The sequence below is a fragment of the Carcharhinus amblyrhynchos genome, chromosome 27 (genome assembly GCF_965287045.1).
Source record: "Carcharhinus amblyrhynchos chromosome 27, sCarAmb.v2.hapA, whole genome shotgun sequence".
In the NCBI taxonomy this organism is placed as follows: Eukaryota; Metazoa; Chordata; class Chondrichthyes; order Carcharhiniformes; family Carcharhinidae; genus Carcharhinus; species Carcharhinus amblyrhynchos.
In genome coordinates this window covers 18,518,983-18,539,555 of record NC_137350.1, presented here as the reverse complement: position 1 = coordinate 18,539,555, position 20,573 = coordinate 18,518,983, and the positions used below count along the sequence as shown (strand labels likewise).

General features: G+C 39.1%; 1 protein-coding gene across 3 annotated transcripts in view; it reads right to left on the bottom strand.

Moving 5' to 3' along the window:
• Nucleotides 1-20,573, bottom strand: part of kat7b (K(lysine) acetyltransferase 7b) — a 77,229-nt gene that overhangs the window by 8,951 nt on the left and 47,705 nt on the right. For all 3 annotated transcript variants that reach the window (XM_080213903.1, XM_080213905.1, XM_080213904.1), the window contains 5 exons: nucleotides 17,393-17,491; nucleotides 15,102-15,212; nucleotides 13,522-13,713; nucleotides 6,933-7,022; nucleotides 1,834-1,974 (listed from right to left, as the gene is read on the bottom strand). In XM_080213903.1, coding sequence (XP_080070029.1) covers nucleotides 1,834-1,974; nucleotides 6,933-7,022; nucleotides 13,522-13,713; nucleotides 15,102-15,212; nucleotides 17,393-17,491 — 633 coding nt within the window. The remainder of the gene's footprint in view (nucleotides 1-1,833; nucleotides 1,975-6,932; nucleotides 7,023-13,521; nucleotides 13,714-15,101; nucleotides 15,213-17,392; nucleotides 17,492-20,573) is intronic.

Genomic DNA, 20,573 nt, shown 5'->3' with positions numbered 1-20,573 from the left:
TGCCAGTTACTGGTAAATCTTCAAGCCCCAGATTTATTTGAATTAATTTGCTGGATAGATTAGACAGAACCTTCAGGGATGCTCAAAATAACTGCATGTCACAATTGCAAACTGAGAATGTCTAAGGCTTGAACTCTTATGAGCCTAATAATTTTATCCCCATTCTTTTGTGTATGTGAAGTTTCTTTTGAGATTTCAAAGGTATAATAAATCAATACTTTTGTTGTAGCAGTAACAGGATAAAGTTGATACTTCTGGAATCGCTCAGAATACAAATCTAGTGGTTTGAGGCATAATTGATAACATGCCTGCAATTATTTCCCAGATGGCTTAAATAACTGTGTAGAATTCATTCATGTATAGTATATACTCAATTTACATAAAGCCTCCTGGGTTCAATATGCTCTGCATGAACCCTAACTATGGATCGGAGATACTCTGTATACAGTGAAGCTGATTCTCGTGTTGGTAAACACAAAAATATTTAACAGCAGCTCATCTCTGAACGAGGTTAAGGAAGACTCATCAACTAAATTAAATTCTCAAGAAACCTTCAACTCAATCTTCCTGAGAGAGCTTCAAGTGCTTGTAAATTCTGTAGTGGAGTTACAAAATCTAAGCAGTAATTGAATGTCATAAAAGGTTTCCCTTGGTAAATAAACCCAATGTAGTGAGACGTCTTACTTTCCAAATTGCCTTAAGTATTTTTCATGATTTATTACAAAAGCTGGGCAGAGTCACAGTGGAGAAACAAAATGAGTTTGAGGTATAATAATTTTGGCGGTTATGTTTTTCCACATAAATCGCTTTCTAGCACGTATCAACATATGTACAAAAGCTGAATATTTGCTGATGCCTCAGTGTCTGATACAAAATTAGCTAATTCAGGATACTTTCAGTGCAAAATTCAATCATAACTAATAATATTAATGTCCCTAATGAGAAATAAAAATCTGGCAACTATTATTGAAGCTTAACGTGCAGCTTAATGTCTTAATTTAAAGACTGAAGAGAGGCAATTCATCCAAATACACTGGCCCAATATTTGCTGGAACCAGGCATCTCATGATGTGCCCAATTAGACATCTTCCCTCAACCATCAGCTTGAAAACACTTTGCAACACAAAGTGCTGGAATTTTGGGCTCATCAGTCTATCTCTTTAACCAATTAAATTTAAGGATTGAAAAAGCAAGAGAGGAATAAGGGTGAAGTAAAGTCAAATCAGGCTCAGTAAATGCAAGGCCAGATTGAGAGAAGAGATAGAATGGAAAATAAGAGAAAAGTAAAAATTCAAAATGCTATATTTTTAAAACTCTTAAAAACAACATGCAGGAAATGAAATGCCACAGTTCTAACTGCTCCCTTTCTGGGTCAAGGATGTTAATTAGCATTACAGGAATATACACCATCTTTAAAACAGCCCTAAATGTTAATTACCAACCCTAACTTACTATCACAAATTTAGATGTTTCATTAGCATCAACAGCAACTTCTTGACACTCACAGGGAGATAGCTAGCGTTCTCACGAGGCTACTGTTAAACAGTACAAATCATGCAATAATTTGTGGCCATTCATAACTCATGGTACTTTTTTCTAACCCTAAATGTTGAACTATTTCCAAGTTAATTAATAAGATTATACATTATAATTGCTGTTATTTCCCCAGCAAATGCAAGCCCTAATGGGCTTATTAGTCCAGCATATTGTCAATTGCAATTTGTATTCTAGGTCTTCAAATGCACCAAACACATTGTATGTTTTTTCTGCAAATACATTCAAAATGAGATGAATATAACTTAAGACATCAAAAAAAACTTGGACACCCCTTACCTTGGAGAAATATCCAACAAGATGACACCCTGTGTTATCAGCTTCTGTCATCACATAAAACAAGAAAGGTTCTACATCATAATATAATGTCTTGTGGTCCAAAAATAACTTAGCCAAAAGGCACAGGTTCTGGCAGTAAATCTAGAATAAAAAAAGAGCAAAAAACAGAGGCTCCATTTAAAGGAAACATGGCAAATAAAAATAAATCTAAAACAGACAGGATTTTACATTTTTTGCCACCTTTTTTTCCCTTTCCTGAGACAACATTCCACAGACATAAACAGGGCAGCACAGTGATTAGCACTACTGCTTCACAGCGTCAGGAACCTGGGTTCGATTCCCGGCTTGGGTCACTGTCTCTGTGGAGTTTGCACATTCTCCTCGTGTCTGCATGGGTTTCCTCCAGGTGCTCCGGTTTCCTCCCACAGTCCAAAGATGGGCAGGTTAGGTTGACTGGCCATGCTAAAATTGCCCCTTAGTGTCCTGAGATGCATAGGTTAGGGGAATTAACGGGTAAATTTGTAGGGGTATGGAGGTAGGGCCTGGGTGAGATTATGGTCAGTGCAAATTCGATGGGCCAAATGGCCTATTTCTGCACTGTACGGTTTCTATGATTCTATGAGTATCACAGCTTCAGCATGATATCCAAATGTTGCTTTTTCACCCGAGTCAAGGCTATCTGTTCAACATGTTCAACCGTTTGGGGTATACGTACACTTTGCAACAGAGATCATCATTAATAATGTTGATTTTCCCCTCCTTAGTTAGGGGAACAGAGACCAAGTAAATCATCTGTTGTGCATCACTTGTATAATCAGTGAACTCAAATCTGGCCAAATCTGAATTCTTCCATGTCGCACATAGTCTTCGCCTACTCAACCATTAGTGGGAAAGCAAATCTCCTGTCATCCTCACATGATAGAAGGAAATAAGTTCAGGAATATAAAAAAGAACAAAAAGATTTACATCCTTCTTTATCAAAATTCTTTTCTGCAGGAGAAACAAGTTCAACTTTTGCAATACTGCAATTCTGCCTTCCTCAAATAGTTCAAGATCAAAAGGGAATTTATCTGGCAAAGTCTTGAATGGAAGCATTCACTAGCAAGAAACCCTTTGCCACAACCCTGGAGCTCAAAGGGACCAGGCAATTACTTGGTTGCAGGTCTGGCACAACGAAGGAGCAGGGCAAAAGTTCTTGAATCTGGGGGAGGAGGGTGAAAAAGAGTTGAATTCTATTTCCCCAAGTACACGTAGGTTGGAAACTGGGAATTCTGCCTTTATTTCAACTGATTTTGACAGATGAGAGTTAAATCAAACAACAGAGTTCATCATCTACATCCCTGGAATGGTCTTATACTCAGATTCTCCTTCTAAAGATACATTGAAAATCATTGGCAAACTCTTATTTCAAAGGAATGTATTATTTGTATTCCACTGGAATTGATGAGGCAGATGCATAATGGATTTTCTTTTCATTGGAAATTGAGAACTGGGAGATGTGAACATAATTATTGAAGAAACAACTTTCAGCTAAGTTAATAGCACGAAGCATGCTTGTTTAGAATAGTAGTCAGAACTTCCCAATTTTAATTAAAGAAACATATAATCTACATTGGCCAGTATTTCTGATTTTTGCATTGCTCATATCAGTTTGCAACCAGCATAACCACAACTAATCTTAGGAATTGTTTACTGCAGGAAGGAAAGCGGGGCAGAAAGCAAGGCATGGAAAAAGAGGAAGGGATCAAAGCAAAAGAAAAACTAAATTAAATTGTAATCTTAATCATCATTATTATTTAAATACTTCACACAAAATGAATTAGCTTGAAAGACACGGGGGCAAACTTTTCCATTCCGAAATCATAGCGGGCAACGGGTGGACCATGGAAAGGTCCGTTGACCTCGAGCGGGATTTTCCAGTTTCAGAGCAAACATGGCCAGAAAATGCAGTCACTGACTTCAAGCATGGTGGCCATTCCACGTATCGTAAGATTTCAAAAGCAGCAATGAGATCAGTAACTAGTTAATCTATATTTTTGTGCTGGTGCTTGAAAGAGGAATACATAGCAAGGCTAGTGCAATAACATTCCTTCAATGTCCACTTTAGCCTTCGGAATAGGCAGCCAGGGCTTAGCTCAACATCTTAACTGAAGGATACGACCTTGTGTATTGCACTGTTCAAGTCTTGGCACCCATAATATATTTTTCAACTCATTTACGTGTCACTGGCTGGGCCAGCATTCATCCCTAAATGCCCTGCATTTCAGAGCACATTTAAAAGTGTATTGAGAGTCAAATGCATTGCCCTGGATCTAGCATCACATGTCGGTCACACCAACCAAGGGCAGCAGATTTCCTTCATTGAAGGACATTAGCAAACCAGATGGGTTTTTACAACAATGGATGATGGTTCCATGGTTAACATTAGACTTTTAACTCAATTTTTATTCAATTCAAATTTCACCATCTGCCACGGTGGGATTTAAACCCAAGTCCCCAGATCTTGCCTTGGGTCTCTGGATTACTAGTCCAGAGACAATGCTACTATGTCACCACTTCCCCCAACCCAAAGGGTAAAATGCATCTCTAAGCCATTGATACATAATGATGCTTAAATTCTAGCATTTTATACAAAAGTTTATTAGTCACAACTAAAGCTTACATTAACACTGCAATAAAGTTGCTGTGAAATTCCCCTAATCGCCACACTCCAGCATCTGTTCAGGTCAATGCACTTAGAGTCATCATAGAATGTTACAATGCGGAAGGAGGCCATTTGGCCTTTTGCGCCTGCACCGACCACCTAGGCTCTACCCCATAACCCCTTGCATTTACCCTAACGGAGTGTACATATTACAGAGGAGGTGGTGCTAGAAGTCTTAAAGTTCATCAAGGTAGGTAAAGTCACAGGACTTGATGAAATATGTCACAAGACGTTGTGGGAGGCTAGGGAGGAAATTGCGGGTCCCTTGGCCAAGATATTTGAATTATCGATAGTCACGGGTGAGGGGCCTGAAAATTGGAGAATGACAAATGTTGTGCCTTTGTTTAAAAAGGGCTAGAGGGAAAAGCCTGGAACTACAGGCCAGTGAGCTTCACATCTGTGGTGGGTAAATTATTGGAAGGCACTTTGAGAGACAGGGTCCACAGACATTTAGAGATGCAAAGGCTGATTAGGGACAGTCAGCATGGCTTTGTGAATGGAAAATCATGTCTCACAAATTTAACTGAGTTTTTTGAAGGGGTAACCAAGAAGGTAGATGACGGCAGTGTAGTTGATGTTGTCTACATGGACTTTAGCAAGGCCTTTGACAAGGTACCATATGGTAGGTTGTTGCATAAAGTTAAATCTCACGGGACCTAGGGTGAGGTAACTAAATGGATACAAAATTGGCTTCTCGACAGAAGCCAGAGGGTGGTTATCGAGTGTTGTTTTTCAAACTTAAGGCCTGTGACCAGCAGTGTCCCTCAGGGATCAGTCCTGGGCCCACTGTTATGACATTTATATTAATGATTTGGATGAGAATATAGGGGACATGGTTTGCAAGTTTGCAAATGATACCATGATTGGTGGCATAGCGGACAGTGAAGAAAATTATCTCCAATTGCAACGGGATCTTGATCAGTTGGGCCAGTAGGCTGTCAAATGGAGCTTAATTTAGACAAATGCGAGGTGATGCATTTTGATAGATTGAACCAGGGCAGGGCTTACTCAGTTAATGGTAGGGCATTGGGCAAAGTTACAGAACAAAGATATCTTGGGTACATGTTCATAGCTCCCAGAAAGAAGAGTCACAGGTGGACAGAGTGAAGAAGGTGGCATTCGGCATGCTTGGTTTCATCGATCACAACATTGAATACAGGAGTTGGGACATCTTGTCGGAATTATACAAGACATTGGTAAGGCCACACTTGGAATACTGTGTGCAATTCTGGTCATCCTATTATAGGAAGGATATTATTAAACTAGAAAGGGTGCAGAAAAGATGTGGTAGGATGTTACTGGGACTTGATGGATTGAGTCATAAAGAGAGGCTGAATAGACTGGGACTTTTTTCTCTGGAGCTTAGGAGGCTGAGGGGTGACCTTATAGAGGTCTATAAAATAATGAAGGACATAGACAAGGTAGATAGTCAATACATTTTCCCAAAGTAGGAGAGTGTAAAACTAGAGGGCATAGGTTTAAGGTGAGAAGGAAGAGATACAAAAGTGTCCAGAGGAGCAATTTTTTCACAGAGGGTGGTGAGTGTCTGGAACAAGCGGCCAGATATAGTTGTAGAGGTGGGTACAATTCTATCTTTTAAAAAGCATTCAGATAGTTACATGGGTGCGATGGGTATAGAGGGTTATAAGCCAAATGTGGGCAATTGGGATTAGCTTAGGGGTTTTGAAAAAAAAAGGCAGCATGGACAAGTTAGGCCGAAGGGCCTGTTTCCATGCTATAAACCTTTATGACTCCTGTCTCCCTGACACTAAAGGTCAATTTAGCATGGCCAATCCACCTAAACCGCACATCTTTGGATTGTGGGAGAAAAGCGGAGCACCCGGAGGAAACCTATGCAAACATGGGGACAATCTGCAAACTTTGCACAGATAGGGACCCAAGCCGGAAATCGAACCAGATGCTCTGGAACAGTGCTAACCACTGTGCCACCGTGCCATCCCCAATGGAGAACATATGCAATCTTTGCAATGGCTTGAATGTAACTCAATATTGTGATGGTTATGAAAACAATGAGTTTCACTCTCACTGCTTACGACGCTTCAAAATCTTTCTTGGAAATTACACAACATACGTATAGTTAACAGTTAATTCCTATTTCACATTATTATCAATAATAACAATATGCTCTGGAATCTTGAGCAAAACATGAACAAGGAGGAAAATTGTAGCATCCCAAACGTTGAGGAAATATATTTCTATTTTGAAGACTTTTTGAAACTACTATTTGGATGCAGTGAAATAATTAATCATTTGAAAAACTGGAACAGCTTGTTATATTCTGTAGACACATTGTTTGGGTTAGAAACATTTAGTGTAGAATTTCCAAGGAGCTTGCAATCAATTCATGTTAAAAAATGAAAAATAAAAAAGGTACCTTATTTTTCTTTCCATCCACCTCAAATACTGATATATTTCCTTTTCTATAGATTTCATCTCCTGGGGGATGCTTCCATACACATTTTGCCTAGTAGGAAAAATTGAACAACTGAGTTTACAGAAAGAGTAAACATAACATTCCTAATCTTTGCACTGAAAATTGCATTGATTTTGTGTTTCAGCACCCCATGACCTGGAGAACATCAGCTTGAAATGTCGGAGACCATTGAGCCCTGAAACTTGCTTTCAAATTTGGCAGTGAAAACGTCAGTACACAAGGTACATAACTTTTCCAAACATAACAAAATAAAACACAGATTTCATCATCGATGATATAAAATTGCAACACATGTATATATTGCATAGAACATCAAATTACTTGTAAGCAGTAAAGACTCATGTTAACACTGTGACAATCTTTCTAAGATGATAGCATCATCATGGGCCCTTGACTGATTGCCACTTTCCTAGCTACACTCCCTAATCGATGTTGCTGCTCTGGTTATATTGTGATGGCCAACTTCTGCCACTGATTTGCTGCTCTTTTGCAATATTTAAATCATCTTTCATTGGACTGCTGCTCTCCCCCCCATGTCACAGTGACTGAAAGACTTCAATCCCCTGCTGATCTTGTGTCTGGCTATTGATTCAACTTATTTTCCAGCTTCAACTGCCCAGCAGGGAAAATGCAGTATGGGCCAGGTAGTCCAGTAACCTGGGACAACAAACGTGATGTGGATGTGGGGGAAACAAAGCCGTAGTGAACCCTCTTTGATTGGGGGAGCAGGGCTGGGGGAGAGAAAGATGTGTGTGGCAGTACACATCTGCATATGCGCATGCACTAACTGTGCTAATGCTTCACAAACAAGCATGGCCTCTAATCGCCTTGGAATCCCCTTGCTCTTGGATCAAGGCCCAGGACTGTCAAGAGCGCATAATGGTGGGTGTGCAACATGCATCTTCCACTCAAAATTAAGGTTTGGGTCTGGAATCTCAGGACCGTCATGGACAACCCAAGAATAACAGATGGAAACACCACACTACAATCATTGCTCGAGGACTTCGATACCTTGAAGTTGACACTACATCGATGTGCAGGAGACTGTCAAAAGAAGTGGCAAGGTGACGGATACACCTTTTTATGGAAATGCCTTCCTGGAAAGGAACAATGCCTCCGTAGGTAGGCTTCACCATCAAAGATCTGATGCTGCAGGGACCCCCCTTGATAAGCAAATGCCTCCTGACTATCCAGCTCACTCCAAACAAGGATCAGTATGCCACTGTCATCCGCACATACATTTGTAGGCTAGAGACAACAGATGAAACCAAGGACAGATTCAACAGCAAGCTCAAGAAATCCCCAGCTTTATTCCCAGAAGTGCACAATCTGATCTACTTGGATATTTCAACATTAAAATTAGGAAGGATGCACATCACTGGAAGGACGTGATTGGCAAGGAAGGAGTGGAGAATACACAAAAGGAGGCCTCCTCCTAACAAAATGTCTAGAATGCAACATTATCATAACTAATGTTCTGTTCTGCCACTGAGGTGAGCACAAGATCAAGGCGAAACCCAATGTCTAAACACTGCTTGACTACATTCTTGTTCATGCAAGGGACCACAGAGGTGTCCATATCACCATGCCATGACAGGTATTGATAACTGTTGGATCACTACCTATTCAATCTAACATTCTCATCAGCCTGGCTTCCAAACAATGGTGGCAACAGAAGCAATGTTGTAATTTTCATCAAAGAGCTCAAAGATCCCAGCCTTCTCAATCAGAGCCTCACTGCCAACCTCTCATCCTCCAGCAATAGTAGAACAAAGAAAACAGGAGCAGAAGTAGGCCCTTCAAGAAGTAGCCTTCAAACAGGTCATGGCCAGTCATCTACTTACACACCACATTTCCTTACTATCAATATCGGTCTTGAACATGCTCAACGACTGAGCTTCCACGATTCTCTGAGCAGAGAATTCCAAAGATGTACCACCCTCTGAGTAAAGGAATTCCTCCTCATCTCTGTCTTAAATGGTGTGCCCCTTATTCTGAGACTGCGTCCCTTGATTTTAGACTCACCAGTCAGGAGAAACATCCTACCCACAGCTACCCTGTAAAGGCCTGCAAGAATTTTCTTAAGTTTCAATAAGGTCACCTCTCATTCTTGGAGATGCAAAGTGAATACAGGCCCAGTCTCCTCCTAATACAATCTTGCCATCCCAACATTTAGTCTGATGAACTTCTGTTGCACTCCCTCTATGACAAGTAGATCTTTTGTTAGGTAAGGAGATCAAGACTATATAGAATACAGAAGCAACGTTATAATTTCCACCAAAGGCCTTGGTATGGTCTTACCAAGGTTCAATACAAATTGTTTTTACTTGTGGACTCAAATCCCCTTGTGATGAAGACAGTGTGTCCATACTACCTGGTCAACCCTAGTGTTCACCATGACAAGTACCTTCTACAAGATTCTTGGCTTCTCTGCTAGGAAACATTGAGTGGTTTAATGAAGATGACAAAGATATACAGGACCTAACTGAGTGTAAGCTCAAAACTTTCACAGACGAGAAACTTCACATCTCAAGAGAAAAGCAACAGTCCTACGGGCAGCTGAAGGCTTTAGTACAGCATCAAACCCAAATGGTGGATCGAAAGAGAACAGGAGATCCAATAACTGGCAAATACCAATGACGTGCAGTTTCTTCAGCACTGTCAAGATGATCTATAGCGCCTGCACTCAACAGCTTACCCCACTAACAGCACTTTAAATTACGAGAAGTCAGTCAGGTCTCACTGGAGAAAACACTTCGAAGAACTCCTCAACTAAGATTCTGTCTTAATCTTTAACACCCTCAACTCAGGTGCTTAATACCCCAACCAGCACAATACTAACACCATCCCAATTTGCAACCATCCAACATCCAAACAACAACAAAACTCTTGGAGCAGATGAAATCTCTGCCAAAATTCAGAGACACAGCAGACATACCCTCATGGGATGGCTGCAAAACTTCATATTCCTCACTTGGGAACAGGAGTGCATACTAGGAGATTTTAAGGATGTTGCGATCATCACTTTATTCAAGAAAGGAGACAAGTTCAATTATGGTAACTCTTTTCTGCTACAGGGCAGCTCATTGGAAGGATCCTCCTTCCAAAGACCCAAGTCTAAGGTCATGGTTTAGGGACAACAGCGACTCCCTTCATAACTACATGCTTCAGAAACTTGGCCAACCTACAGCAGGCAGTTCAAAAAATTGAAGTACCACCATCAGTACCTTTACAAGATCCTCCAAATCCAGTGACAAGAAAGGTGATACAACAGCAGCTTTCACTCTCAAATTAATTTGTCCAGCACTGCAGTGTTAATCACTCAAAACCAGCTCTGCTAGGCAGACCATGTCATTCTTTATATCTGACACTGGATTCGCAAAACAACTGCTCTGCTCAGAATTCAGTCATGGCAGCTGATTCCCAACAGAATAAGGAAATGCTCGAGGGATGTCCTCAAAGCATACCTAAAGAGGGCAAATATCTTCACCAAGATTGAAGATCTTGGGACCCTTGGGGCTGACAGAGTGGAGAAGGTCCACTTAGAAGGCACTGAACTCACCCAAAGGCTTGGTCAGGAACATGCAGACAAAAATTTGAGGACTTGGAAAACCTCCCAACAACCCATCTAGAATCATGGAATCATACAACGCACAAGAGGCCCTTTGGCCCAGAGTCCACACAAATCAGAAACACCTGAACTACCACCTAATCCCATCTACCAGCACTTGACTTGGCCCATAACCCTAAATGTTATGATGTGCCAAGTATCAGCCAGATACTTTTCAAAGAATAGGAGGCAACCTGCGTCTATCATCCTCCTAGGCAGCACATTCCAGACCGTCACCACCCGCTGGGTAAAAAAGCTTTTCTTCTCATCCCCTCTAAACCTCCTGTCCCTCACCAAGAGCCTACAGCCCCTTGTGACTGCCCATTCAACAAAGGGGAACAGCTGCTCCTTATCAACTCAGTCCATGTCCCTCACAATCTTGTATACTGCAATCAGGTCGCCCACCTCTGTCTTCTCTGCTCCAACAAAGAAACCCAAGCCAGCCCAACTTCTCTTCATAACTTAAATGTTCCATCCAAGGCAGCATCCTGGTGAATCTCCTCTGCATCCCCTCCAGTACAATCACAATCTTCCTACAATGTGGCGACCAGAACAGCACATAGTATTCTAGCTGTGGCCTCACCAAAGTTCTATACAGCTCCAATATGACTTCCCTGTTTTTGTAATCTATGGGCCCGATTTTACCATCAAGTTGCGCCTGTTTTCGGGCGTGAAAACGTGGTAAAGCGAGGCGTGAAGCGAGTAGCATGATCCGCACCCTCTTCCGCGCTGGTTCCCCCTTTACCAAAGTACGAAAATAGCCATGATCGGGACCACGCCCAACGGCCATTTAAGTGCATTTAAATTGCCCGAATGGGTTGCACACCCAACCTTACCGGCACTTCCTCCCTTACCATCACGTTCACCCATCCAGAAGTGGCATGAGACAGACATGTTCTACAAAAGCCTGATTCAGGCATTCAAGTTAGTGAGGAGGTAAGTGCCAATCATCCGTCGGCTCTCTGCATGAGATTTTGGGGGGGGGTGGGGTGCAGAGAGCGTGCATATGGGGGCGCCTAACAACACACCTAAAAGTCAGATCTGAAACACTCCCAATTTCAAGTTCACCCAGAACTTAGAATCAAAACAATAAAATAGGGCCCAATGCCTCAATAAATAAAGGCAAGCGTCCCATATGCTTTTTTCACCACCCAACTAATATGCCTTTCCACCTTCAGAGATCTGTGGACAAACATGCCATGGTCCCTTTGTTCCAAAGAACTTCCTAGTGTTCTATCATTCATCGAGTGCTTCCTTGTCAAATTACTTCTTCCAAAGTGCATCACCTCACACTCTACAGGGCTAAATTTCATTTGCCAATTATCTGCCCATTTGACCATTCCGTCCATATCTTCTTGTAGTCCAAGACACTCCTGTCAACCACCTGGCCAATCTTTGTGTCATCCTTTGCATCATCTGCTTGACTGTCCAAATACTACCTGCTCTACATGTAGCAACTCTGCATATCTCACATTGGACTTGGCATCCATCTCAGAGCTCAGCAAATCGGAATAGAAGCAAGTCATCCTTGATCCTGAGGAACTGCCTTAGAAGCAGACTCCATAATTATACGATTACAAGTGTTGGCTAAACAGAAAATATTGTTTCACAGCTTGCTGTCAGGTACATTTCAAGAACGAAATACAACACTCCCTTGACTTGTCTAAATGGACAGGTAATAGCTTGAAAACTCTAACAGAAAATACTCAATGATAGGCTATGCTAGAGGAGCAGAAGTCTTCACAGTTTGTGACACTTGATCAATATAATTCATTTTCAAAAATAATTACATCTGTAAAACAACTTTTTTCAGGGCCTTTTATTGCCTTGAGTTAATTTGACACAATTTCTATTAGGAATTACTGATTGCTATTAATACTACTTTTTATTAGTAACCAATTATAAAGTAACATTCACAACAGAATAATTACACACTATATACACCTGGACTATGTTAAAAGAACGTACAAAATTGAATATTCAATATGTTATGCTAATAGTTTTCGAAACGATGTTTACCTTTCATTTCAGTCATTTTGCTATCCAGTTGACAATAAATGTTAAATACATAATTTCTCTACTAAATTGAAAAGCAGCTCTAAGCAGTCAAAATTACTTCTGTAGGTGGCAAAACCTTCAAAGGTATAAGTTAATTTTATACTTTTACTCTGATTAACTATCTGACCAACAACATTAATTTCTGATTAACGAATGAAGAGAGGACTGAACTTTTTTCAGAATTTTCTTTGTGAGATGTATTTGTCAATTCAATTTTGCTTCCTGTAGATTTAGATTATCTGGTTGGACCAGCATGTACATTCCTCATGCGGCTAGGAATGCCAGAGGAGGCCTATTTGTCTGTCTGTCAGGGAGGATGACTGCAACCAATTAGAAGTTGAGGCATTTGAAAAAATAGATTTCCATCGGATAGACAAATCAATACATGTAACTGGTTAAGAAGTCTTGATGCTTTCAGCCCAGAAGAAAGACTGAATCTGTGCCTCAGATCAGTAATTTGCTGCTGTTTGGTTGAACACCTCAATCTGAACTTTATTCCTTGGGAGATTCTGCTCAGTTTGAATGAGAAACTAACCAGCACACACACACACAGGATGTCACAGAAAATTCTTAACTGCCATACCTTTAAAACTCAACCATCAGCTAAATTTACATATGATAATTGATATACTAAAACTACCAAAACATTTTGTAAACAAGAAGTCAATTATATTTTGAGTAATTTTTGAATTGTTAATAGAAATAGATTTTTTCATTCCATATCCCATTCAGATTTTATTTCCATGTATTGTATAACTGCTATACTTCACCACTTGTCTCCTGCAAAAGATGCTGCACTGCTTATCACTAAATTAACTCTAAGACAATTCAATGATTTGTTTTTGTTGGCAAATAACTTACCATATGCCTGCGAAGGATGGTCTGACTTTTCATATATTTAAGACAGAACTCACACATGTACAGCCTCCCTAGACGAGCATACTCTTCAGGGTATGGAGAATGGTACCAGGTATCCAGCTCATATCGACCAAACACTATGGTCTTAATCATGTTGCTACCTTCCGTAATTTGGCCTTGTAACCTTAACTTCTCCTAATAGTAAAGAAAGAAAATGGACACTGTAAATCAAGTGCGGCACCATCTGTGCTCACCCATTAGCCTCACATTTTACCGGAATAGGAACATAAACTGTCAATTATAGTTGCAAGTTCTAATTATATATGTTATCAGGGTGCTACATCAGAGAGTAGAAGGAAACGAGTTTGCATTCACAATTTTGCTTTCTTTCTTGAAGCAAGGCAGAAAAAAAAAGTTGTAATGACAGGAAACAAATGCTATTATTCAATACTGGAATCAAAGAAAAATTACTGTTTAAAATTTTGCATTTTGTTCATGAACTTTTCATCAACACTGCCACCCAGTGTCTGTATCAAGCACTCAAAGTTACAGTGTAAAAGCTTTCATACATTGCCTGTTCTAAACCTCACACTGCAGCATTGTGTGTTGTGTGGTTTCCCCATCACATTTTCTTTTGGATTCTCAGCATTACTAACTTAATGACAACCTGTGTCAAATTATGGTCACCTGTGGCTACCAGAACTGGGTTGAAACTGTTTAAACTCATTTTACAGGATATTCTTGCAGGGAGCAGAGGATAATGTCAGTCAGTCATGGCTGAATTTAAATCAAGATCTCAAGGTGAAAAGACACCCATCATGGCATCCACGATCTAAAACTTAAAGAACTAAAATTAATGTTAACATCTGTTCTTCCTTTGATGTTGCTGCTTAAGCAATAAGTGCTGATGAAATCACTAGAGGTTCAAGTTGGTTATCAAACCCAACCACGTGAGGAAACTAAGTTAACACTATCAGGAATTCAATCTTCAACCAAGATAATTTTTGTAATTACATGTAATGTTATTATGGAAATTATTCTCTTTCTCAATTTAGACTCGACTACACAGCCCTTTCAGGTTAGCTTTCTCAGTAACATCAATATTAATCATTTCAACTAAAGCAATGTTTCAAATCAACAGAGAATATTGCTTCTCTCGACGGTTTTGCTACCAATCCCTCCCCGCCTCAGAAAACTAGAGGCAACATTCTTTTTGTTTTCCAGCAATTTTTCTCATTAAATTTTCAACAAAATCATTAAAATTTAGGTCCGAAATAGTTTAAATCATTGATTAGAGTTTAAATTCAAAGCCAGCTTTAACATGACAAGTAGACTTTAAATTTCAAGCTGGAAAGCTACTGCACAATGATACAACCTCCCTGACACCATTTTTATAATGTTATTATCCATTGTTGGGTAATTTCTTTTTAACCAAACAAACAACGTTAGCCAAAATGGATTATTGGGTAAAACTGAATTGAATATCAATGCATATTATTGAACACCATTTTTACATCTACTATAATCTTTTTATATTAACAGTGCCATGGATAAAGCACATGATAAACAGGCATGCACCATACCAGATCCTCTGAGGCTCGTGCTTGAGCTTTGCGGAATAATTCCAAGTCAAAATCAGACGTAAGATTGTCCAAGAGTGGCTCTCTCGTGTTTCCGTGTATCTGTCTGTGCTCCTGTGGGTTTAGGAACCACACAAATATTACAGGCATAATTAAACAGCTATCAAAATGAAACAGGTCAAGTATTAAGGTTTAAGGTGAATAAATGGACTAATTCTGAAACTCAGTTTCCACAAAGCATCTTTGATACACCGATAAATAATTTCCAGAAAATATGTTCCACAACTAAGGTTCCTAAGTTAATAGTCCCGTTGACACTGAATATGTTACATAATTTTATTTTATATACATGGAGAACCAGAAATCTGTGTAATAGATTTTATTAGACAAGGGTATTAAGGGATATAAAATCAAAACAGATGAATAAAGTAAAGATAAAATTCATTATGATCAACCTGAACAGCAAAATAGACTTACAAGGTTAAATAGTCTATGTTCTTACTCACAAATGCATTCTCTTAACTTTTGATAGATACATTCGCTCAAAGGATTTGAAGACCAGCCATTTCACTAATTTTCTTAGGTAACCAAGAAAATTCTGCAGTAGTAAATTTACCACCATATTTAGGACACTGACTTTACACGCGCAAACAAAAGTAGTGGATTAAAATGCTTTTCAGCTAATTTGTTTGCAGTTGAATTTGGAGTTCACCAGCTCTTTCAGTCATTTAATGTTTTTACTGATCTGGGAATGTGAACAAATCCATTATTCTTGAAAATGATTTAATAGCTACAGACATATTTATTGCTTTGCACCTATTTGCGTCCTCCTCACAGTTTGCACTGTCTCATCGTTTAAATCATTAATATAGGCTGTAAGTAGGACTGATCCCTGCTTGCCAGCTAGAAAATGCCTCATTTAACCCTACTGTTTCCATCTGTCAACCAAATGTCTATCTGTGCCAATATATCTCAAATAAAATCTCAACTAAATTCATCAAACAGGATTTCTGTTCCATAAAACCATGTTGACTTTCTCTAATCATTTTATGCTTTTCAAAGTGTATTAAGACTTCCTTAATAATGGATTATTTTCCTGCCAGTATTTGTTAAGCTCATATCTTTAAACCAGCTAACTGGATCAACAATCAAATGTATAAAAACTTACATTTAATATTATGTAGAAATAATTTCTTGCCTTAGCACTTAGAATTTTAATCTGGGTAATTACTTTTACCATTTCAAGTAAAAAGAATTGTTATTAAGAAATAGAAAAAGAAAAAGAATGGGGAAAAAGTGATGAGGACGAGATAGATATGTTCAAAAATAGCTTTATGTAAAAATAAAGTGTTTATTTTGTAATATTTCACTATAACAAGGCACTTCAGTTGGTTTATTACTCTAATCTTACTGTTTATTTCAGTATAATAATGTACAAGCAGGATACTTCGGGGAAAATAGCTGGTCCACGCACCCTAAACTTTCCCAGAACTGCAAATTAGCTGATACACCAAAAAATTCTGTTTTATATATTCAAATTTAATCTGCATTTGATAACTGACTTTTATTTTGTAGTGCCACCAAATAACTTAGCAAATGAAAGTGTAGCCTGGCTGGCATCACTATGATTATGCTAACATTAATCAAATTCAAAAATAAATATGTCACACTGATTCTGTGGTTAGTAATGTTCAGGAAATACTTGTAGGAAATTGCAGCCATGACCTTGTGTCAATTGCGAGGATAAAAATTTATATGATATTTGTTCTACATTGCAGCTTGTGAAGTATAAAACAGTGCTCAATTGTCTGGTCTAAACTGAAGAGAGTCATGAGGACATGTTTGGAAATTGACAGACTGTAAGCACACTGCTATAATTATAACCACTGCCAAGTTAAAGGGGAAGAGAAATTAACAAAACCTCTCCTATCCCATTTCACTGCATGCAAGAACAAACAGGATCACAGCGTCACAAACATACGACGAGCAGGAAAATGGCACTCTAGCCCGTGCAATATGTTTCACTCAACTGCAATGCATTGTTCATCACAATATTTACACTCCCCATCACACCCACAATCTTCTGACAGAGGCAAGAAACTCGATTGAAAAACGGATTAAAAAATCTACAAACTCCTCACCGACTCCTTTCAGCTAGCAAAGGATCTCTCTGGCCATAATTAATGTCACATACCTAAAATTTGTACAAGATGATCTTGACCTCAGTGAGAAATAGATTCAGCTTGCGGTTCAAAGAAATAAAATCTATCAGACAACTTTCACAGAAACCTTACCATATATTTTTCTTTTTGCTCTTTGGTCAATCCAGAATTGCGTTTCTTTCGAAGTTCTGTCACCTTTTCCTTGTATCTCAACTGCTTCTCCGTTGGAGCCTAAAGATGTGAGGTAAGTTTTAGCGCAATATTTATTCAACTAGTCAGAAAATAAAAATCTATAGCACTCACATTAATAGAAAGATAGAAAATAGGAGCAGGAAAAGCCATTCAGTCCCTCATGCTGCTCCACCATTCAATAAGATCAGGTTGATCCTCACTCTCAATGCCATAATCCCTCTCCCCCCCCCCCCCCCCCATACCCCTTGCTGCTTCATGGGTCTAGAAATCTATTTCCCTCTTTAATAAATTCAGTGACTTGGCCTCCACAACCTTCTCTGTTGAGAGAATTCCACAGGTTCAGCGCTCCGAGTGCAGAGATTTCTCCTCATATCGTTTCTAAATTGTTTACCCCATACCTCAAGACTGTGACCACTTGGTCAAAAATCACCCTCCACCAGCAAGAAGTCTCATCATCCCTACATCCAGTGTGTCCAGTCCTGTTAGAATTTTGCACTAGGATTCTCATTCTTATAAACTCCTGTAACTACAGGCCTGGTTGACCCAATCTGTCTTTGTGAACAGTCCTGTCATCATAGAATCAGTCTGGTGAACTTCACTGTTGTCCCTTTATTAGTCACTGCCTGCAACTCCAAGAAGAACACTTTATTCTAACTCACTGTTTCCTGTCTGCTAACCAATTCTCAATCCATGCCGACATATCACCCCCAATGCCAAGTTTTTTTAGTCTTGACCGCAAATGTGGGATGTTATCAAAGGATCACTGAAAATCCAAATACAACACATCGACTGGTTCTCCCTTATTGATTCTACTGGTTACATCCTCAAAAACTCCAGTTGGCTTGTCAAACATGATTTCCCTTTCATAAATCTATGCTGACTTTGGATGGGGTTTTCCGCTCCCATTCGTGTTGGGTAGGTTTGGCGACAGGAGCAGAAAATACTACAAAACTGCAAAGCCACATTTTGTGACGGTGTATCTGCGCAAATGGCAGAATGATACAAATAACGTCTGGTTTCCAAAGGCGTGCACCTGGCAAGCAGACCTCCAGGACAGCCTAGGTGAGTGAAGCATTTGGGGAGGCGTGTACTAGAGTGAACTGGTTCACTCACTCTGTCCTGGGGTGACCTTTAAAGATAGTGACTCAATCCTTGTGCTTCTAACTTGCAGACAAGGCAGGCAAATTAAAGGCCATACTCCTAGTGATACGGCTTGCACTTCGTTTTTCAAAGTGCTGCTCTATGTGGCAGAGAAAGCTGCCAATGACATCGGTGGTTTCTTTGCTGCTTTTCTCATCTGACGTTAGCTTTGCCGATATTGTGGAAAATCCCAGCCTTTTAAGTGTCCTGTTATTACATCCTTTACAACAGGCTCAAACTGATTTCAGGCTAACTGGTCTTAATAACCTGTCTTCTTTCTCCTTCCTTTTTTAAATAGTGGGGTTATATGTGCCACTCTCCAATCTACTGGGAAAGTTCCAGAATCTACAAAATTTTTGAAGGCGACAACCAACATAGTTCTATGTTATTGATAACTGCTGTGAAGAATAAAGAATGCATTTCTAAGGGTAGTGTGCAATAGACTGACTTAAAATATCTTATGTTAATATAATTAGTAATTTGTTTTTATATTGCAGCAATTTTAGTTTGCTTACTGAATTTGGAAGTATGATTTGCACATTACCTTTTAAGTTCGAGTTCATATCCAGGCTAGCGCTGCATAATGCAGTTTGTGATATATTTAATCGAAGGCTTATCAAGTGAAACTATGATAACAGGTAGGTGATGTACATAAAGTAACAGAAATAGGGATTAATACTGATTGCTTACGTTTAATGAAAAAAAGAGCTCAATAGTGAGGAATCAGCTTATTGACAGTGCTGACAAGTTCTAATTAGTTTCAGTGCATAACTGAATGTACTACATATCTCACAAATCTAACACTAACAATTCTGAGAACAAATACAAAATCTAACAAATCACTTCCTCTAACACTGCCAATTGCAATGTTCAGTAATGCAACATCAGCACCTTTTTAATGAGCCACACAAATGACTTGAGAAAAAACTGCCAGCACAAGGAAAAAGTGCAAGCATTCAACTTGAACTGTATTTTTATGTCCTTCCTGCAATAAGGTTTTAACTTCATAGCCAACATCTGTTCGTTTTTAGTTCGTTACTATAGTATGCTATTTTTTCAAATACATCTTCCAATCTAATTTCTATTTTGTTCCTTTCCTTGAGACACTGGTCTATTTTATCACAACTTTCTCTTTTGTTAATTTTCATTATCTTTGCTGTGAAAATAAGTTTAGTTCAACATCTTTGGAGAATTTTCGGAGTCTATGATGTGTAAACCAAGGCATTCTTGTAAAGCAGTCAATTTACAAACAAATCCATGGATTTGTAAGCAAATACCTTTGAATGCTACTAATTACTGTTTAGTTTCACACAAAGTGAAGTAAATTGGAAATTGAATCCTTAACATTAATCATTAACAATTATATAACACTTGTTTTATAGAACAGAACTTCCCTGCGCTTCTTCAATGCCCATCTGACAGGACAGAGAGCACCTTTGTTAAACCTGAAAAGGTTACACTCCACACTGAATCAGTCACTCGATTCTCCACTGAGATGTCAGCCTATTAATATATGTTCAGTTCTCTGGACCAGGAATGAACCAACAACCTCCTGTTTTACAGATAACATGCTACCAAAAAAAAAACAAACCTGACACATTTTGTTACTTGCTACAGCCTGAAAACTTATTTAAAACAATTATCCCTGCATTTTTGCGACAATTTGAACAGTCACAAACACATATGCCAATTGTTCAAGATTCCAGCTTATTGTTGCACCCTCTACTGGCAGGCATGGAGAATTACAGCAACCAATACAAACTCAAGACCACTGCTCGATGATCCGCAAGAAATATTTTCTTCCAATCCTATCTCAAGTCAGTGGAATTTTTTAACTTAAAACAAATGCTGATTTTTCGCCACTTGTCAATGAGTTTCATGTTATACACTTATCTTCTATTTCTATATGGAAATTCAATTTTAATTTTATTTTGTTAGTTATTTCCTCATTCCCCCTCAAGGCAATCGACTAGAAAGGTGC